The sequence below is a fragment of the Limulus polyphemus genome, unplaced genomic scaffold (genome assembly GCF_000517525.1).
Source record: "Limulus polyphemus unplaced genomic scaffold, Limulus_polyphemus-2.1.2 Scaffold732, whole genome shotgun sequence".
Taxonomy (NCBI): Eukaryota; Metazoa; Arthropoda; class Merostomata; order Xiphosura; family Limulidae; genus Limulus; species Limulus polyphemus.
The window spans coordinates 299,577-305,104 of record NW_013666342.1 but is presented as its reverse complement, the minus strand read 5'-3'; the positions used below and the strand labels follow the sequence as shown (position 1 = coordinate 305,104).

The window sequence follows — 5,528 nt, the reverse complement described above, 5'->3', positions numbered from 1 at the left end:
TGGATTCTTTGATTTTTCGTTTGTTTATGTTTAGTTCTTTGTTTAAAATGACAGTGTTTTTAATAGATTTACTATGGTTTTTTTGAGTGAACATAACATGGGATGTTTTTTTATTGTGTTCTGTCAATCTGGTTTCCAATTTTCTTCCTGTTTCTCCAATATAGAATTCTGGGCAGTTATTGCATGTTATTTTGTAAATGATGTTGGTATTTTATGATTCTAAATAATTTTTGTTTAGTAACGATTTTACTTTAGGACTAGGTTTTTGTGAGAATTTGACAGGAATATTATTTAATGGCTAGTTTTGTACAAGTGTGGATAATTCTTGAGCTGGTTTCAGGAACAAAAGGTAAACTGCAGTGTAAGGTTCTGTTGTTGGGTTTGTTAGTATCAATTTTGTTCATGAGTTGAGTTTTGTTGTGGGGAATGTTGGAGAGTATGTGGTTAATTTCTTCATTTATGTAGTCCGTTGAACATAATCTTGTGTCTGAGTTTATGAGGTTTTTAAGTGTATTGATTTTTTGTGTGGTGTCATGAGCGGAATTCCAGGGGATGTAGAGGCCAGTGTGTGTGCGTTCTTGTGGTGAATTTTGGTTTTAATGTGTGTCTGGTCTAATAATTTTGAGGTTAAGAAAAGATAACTGTTTACTGTTTTCGTGTTCTATGGTAAATTTGATGTTGGGATAAATGGAATTTATGTGTTCAAAGAAAGTTAGTGTGTGTGTTCTGTAGAAGTGAAACCAGCAAAAGTGTCATCGACATATCTGTACCAGTATAGTGGGGGATGAAGCGCAGAACGTATGGCTTGTGTTTCAGTCTGGGTCATAAATATATTGGCAAGAACAGGAGAAACAGGATTGCCCATACTTAAACCATCTATTTGAAGGAAATGTTCGTTGTTGAAAATGAAGTTGGTTTTAGTCATTATAAATTCTAAGAGAGAAGCAAAAAGTGTGTTCATTTTTTTCAATGAGGTATGAATACTACAATTAGTAATTTCTAGCACAAACAGCCACCCATAGCATTTCTGCTATTCCTATAGTACCTGCATTACCTATAAATCAACTTCTTTTAATAAACAACAACCCTTTAAAAACATATTACATAACGTCCTGCCATAAAGTACATTTTTTCTTAATAATCACACTTGGCTTTTAACATTATGCTTAAAGATGGACATTTTATTATTCACTATGATATCATGGCTTTAAAAAGTCTCCTATAACATTCAAAATTGTGTTATCAAAATGTCAAGATAATATGCTGGTGACAATATTTCAATGTAAACCAATGTTTTTATTAAGCCTTGTTTAATCTTCTTTCTTCTAAAAATCAAGCTTCTAATTTTAAAAACACAAATAGAATAAAACAATAAACTAACAAAATATAAGAATACCTTCTTTCATTTTGTGTAATGGATCCTCTTTCTAGCTTACTATATATACTGACTAAAACTTTACATGCATCATTAGCAAAATCAAGGTCTCGAACTTCTGTGGCAGAAACAGGGAGAATAGCAAATGCTTCTTTATCTTCTTTCACTGGTGCACACCCCACCTAAAATATTTAAAATAATTTAACACTTTGCTCATCTGCATTTCTTAGAAATACCCTACACAATAAATAATTATGTATTTACAATAAAAGCAAAATCCAAAGTCATAAAGAAATTGAAATTCTACTTTTTAAATCAATACTAGGTAAAGCTATGGGGAAGTGTAAAACAAAAACAAGAAACAAGTCTTACCAAAACAGACTCTCATTTAAAAGTATACAGTAAGCTTTGTGGTACCTAACGTTTAAGCAGCAACATTTCTATATTTGAACGTGTACGTCGTTCAAGGAGAAGAAATATTAACTATAATTCGAAATATACAAAATATATCTTCATGAAATGTGGCAGGCTTTTAATTGGCAATACAAGTCTGATGTATACAAAATATCAAATGTCTTACTAAAATTTTTGTACTAAAGATATATCTGTGAAATGCCAAAGTCAGACCGACTCAAACAAGTCGGTGTGCAGAGTTACGTTCAGTGAAGAGTAAGGTACTTTTGCCTATCTTAAAGTTTGTAAATTGTGTTTGCATAGCATCTACAACCTCCTAAGTACATTTGATGACGAGGAACCCACTTTGACATTAATAATGCTTGGAGACGGCTTGAATGGGTAATGAAGAAAAACTTTAAAGTACATATCTAACGTATCTCTGTATATTGTATTTAGTATATATTCACCTCAACCATGAATTGTCACTAAATCAGTAACGTATGGTAACATGAAAATTTGATAACACAGACATCAATTGCATAATACTGCAGTCAATGGCACTCTGTACAAGGTAGCGTCACGCACACTTTGACCTCCACCCATGCACGTAGGATCAAAAAGTATAAAATGTAAAACAATGCTGCTACAGATCTTAAGTGTATATCTGTTGGGAGTCAAAGGTAAGAAGGACTGAAACTGATATAGTGGTCCTAACAGCTACACAAAGGTAAGAAGGACTGAAACTGATATAGTGGTCCTAACAGCTACACAAAGGTAAGAAGGACTGAAACTGATATAGTGGTCCTAACAGCTACACAAATGTAAGGAATGAAATTGATATAGTGGTCCTAACAGCTACACAAATGTAAGAAGGACTGAAACTGATATAGCAGTCCTAACAGCTACACAAATGTAAGGAATGAAACTGATATAGTGGTCCTAACAGCTACACAAAGGTAAAGACTGAAACTAATATAGTGGTCCTAAGAGCTACACAAATGTAAGAAGGACCGAAACTGATATAGTGGTCCTAACAGCTACACAAATGTAAGGAGGACTGAATCTGATATAGCGGTCCTAACAGCTACACAAAGGTAAGAAGGACTGAAACTGATATAGTAGTCCTAAGAGCTACACAAATGTACGAAGGACTGAAACTGACATAGTGATCCTAAGAGCTACACAAATGTAAGAAAGACAAACAGATATAGTAGTCCTAAATGCTACACAAATATAAGCAGGATTGAAGCAGATATAGCAGTCTTAACAGTTACATAAATGTAAGCAGGACTGAAACAGATAGAGAAGTTCTGTTTGTTTGTTTGTAATTATGCACAAAGGTACACAATGGGCTATCTGTGCTCTGCCCACCACGGGTTTCAAAACCCAGTTTCTAGTGTTGTAAGTCCACAGACATACCGCTGAGCAACTGGGGGGCAGAGAGGTTCTAGCATTTACACAAATACAAGCAGGGCTGTAAAACAGAAACCATACCTTTGACATCATGGGCTTATCTTCACTCTTGTCAATTGGAATATTTGTACTATGAACCCAAGTATTTGTACATAAGTGACGAAGTCTCACATAGGAAGATCTGTTTAAAAAAATGACGATCAATGAAATTTCATACCAGTTCCAAGCACAAGATATCTTACAAGGCTATTTTTTCAAAACTTAATGCACAAAAACCTCTTCAATGTAAAATTTAAAACAAACATATTACTTAATTCTTCACACCTGGGTAATCGGTTTCATAATTTTAATTTTAAAATATGCTGCTAATAAGAAAATATTCAATATATACATGTATTATATTAAACTCTTGCAATTGCTATTATTTCTCTAATATTACATTCTTTCCTATATATTGTTTTAACCTCGATTCTTCCACTGTTTTCTTCAGTGCAATTAACTAATTGAAAGATATCTCTTAGTCCTTCATCTGAACAGAAGTGCTGAATATCTTTAAAAAAAATTAAATACAATAATAAACTTATAACAAAGTCTTATTACTGAACAAAATATTTTATGGTTTTCTTATTATTTTCACTGTAGCTTATTGTTTTGTAAATAAACTTACAGCTGACCTACTAGGGAAGCCGTCAGCAAACTGCAGCTTGCAAGCCGCATGCGGCTCTTTAAGGAGATTTACGCAGCTCTCGGGCTATCTCCTGATGTTAGCATTGTAAATCTGAAGACATGCGGATGTCCCACTGGGGGATTTTTTTTTTTCTTGGTCTTACACAAAAACAAAAAAATAAAAAGTACATAAAACCACTTCTCTACATCAAATTATATCTACCCTACAAGGGCAGAAACAAAGTGTAAATATAATCTAATGACTACAAGGAAAAGGAATATTTAGAAAGCTGAAACAACTATCCAAAAATGCCAAACAAGATTTCTCAAAGATGTTTTCATACTATTATCTGTTTGCAAAAATTGCTTCTAAAAATTAAATATATGTTGAAAATCTACATAATAATAAAAATGTAATACTTCTGATGTTTTAAATTTTGGCAATTTAGATTAACCATCCATAAAGCACAAATTTGCAACTTATTTACAACCACAACCTGATAAACAACTTGCCAATGAAGTTGTGGGAGGCATAATGAATGCTAAGTATTCCAAATGGAATATAAAAAAAAAATACACCATCTCTTAATGTATACATAAATATTTTACACATGTCAGAAATTACATTACTTCCTGGTTCAAAGTTAGAGATTAAAAAATGATAAAGAAAGAGGATGATAGTTCTAACTCATCTGGAGGTTTTCACAATACATATAACAAAAATTAATTTCATTTAAAGCTACAGTAAACTTCTTAAATATATGCAACTTAACAACACATTCTGTAGAGTGCCAAGAGCTATATGCTAAAAGTGTTTCTTATTGTATTTCTATGTTTATTTCGTGTACTTAGTATGGATTAACTTTGTATTTTATTTTTAATCACACAGACCTTTTGGTAATTCATTTATTTACACTTTAAGTGTGGGAGTTTTTTTTTGTTGTTTTTTTTTATGTGTAATCTGATGAACAGCTATGTTAAATATTCTTTTTAACTGGCAAATCAAATTACTGTTATGTTAGTAGTATTGTAAGTAAGCTGCATGGATAGTCCAATCAATTCAAATAAAACATGGCTAATCGTTACACTTAATTTTTACGTCATTCCAGTGACTCATACATAGTTGTATACTGAAACTCAGAATTAACTCCAACTCTGCTCTTGCATACTCACTGAGGAACTAAGTCATCGCCTCTTGTTAATGTGGTAGCATCCAGTTCAAATATGGAGGCTATATCATTGGAATGAGGCACAGACACCAAACAGTACACTTGAACACCAGGAGAGCCTCTAAGTTTAGACCGCATAGGATCGGAAGTAGAATCATCATCCACCTCGGCAGCAAGGTACTGTCCACTGGCTAAGTGTTTAAACCTATAGAGGCTATTCCAATGGCCAGCTCCACCTCTACATGGGTCATGTTGTACAACCTGAAACAGGATTTCATTCACTAATACAAGGATACACTAAAGTTCTCTGTTCAACTTAATAACAGACACAGAAGGGTCAAGTTATCAAATATATTAGAATTAACAAATAATGTTTAATTTTTAACTTTCGACTTCATTAGACCAAATATCTATTAAAAAAAAGCTTTCTTTCCTTTACAACAGACATTCCCAACCTGGAGAACATGTACCCCCAGGGGTACATTTGCACTTCTCAGGGGTACATAGGG

At 33.1% G+C, this 5,528-nt stretch overlaps 1 protein-coding gene across 1 annotated transcript in view; it reads right to left on the bottom strand.

The window, feature by feature from the left end:
• LOC106460236 (inositol 1,4,5-trisphosphate receptor type 1-like) overlaps positions 1–5,528 on the bottom strand; it is a 109,320-nt gene that overhangs the window by 86,810 nt on the left and 16,982 nt on the right. The window contains exons 10-12 of the mRNA XM_022386900.1: positions 5,024–5,280; positions 3,266–3,365; positions 1,397–1,557 (exon numbers count right to left, since the gene is read on the bottom strand). Coding sequence (XP_022242608.1) covers positions 1,397–1,557; positions 3,266–3,365; positions 5,024–5,280 — 518 coding nt within the window. The remainder of the gene's footprint in view (positions 1–1,396; positions 1,558–3,265; positions 3,366–5,023; positions 5,281–5,528) is intronic.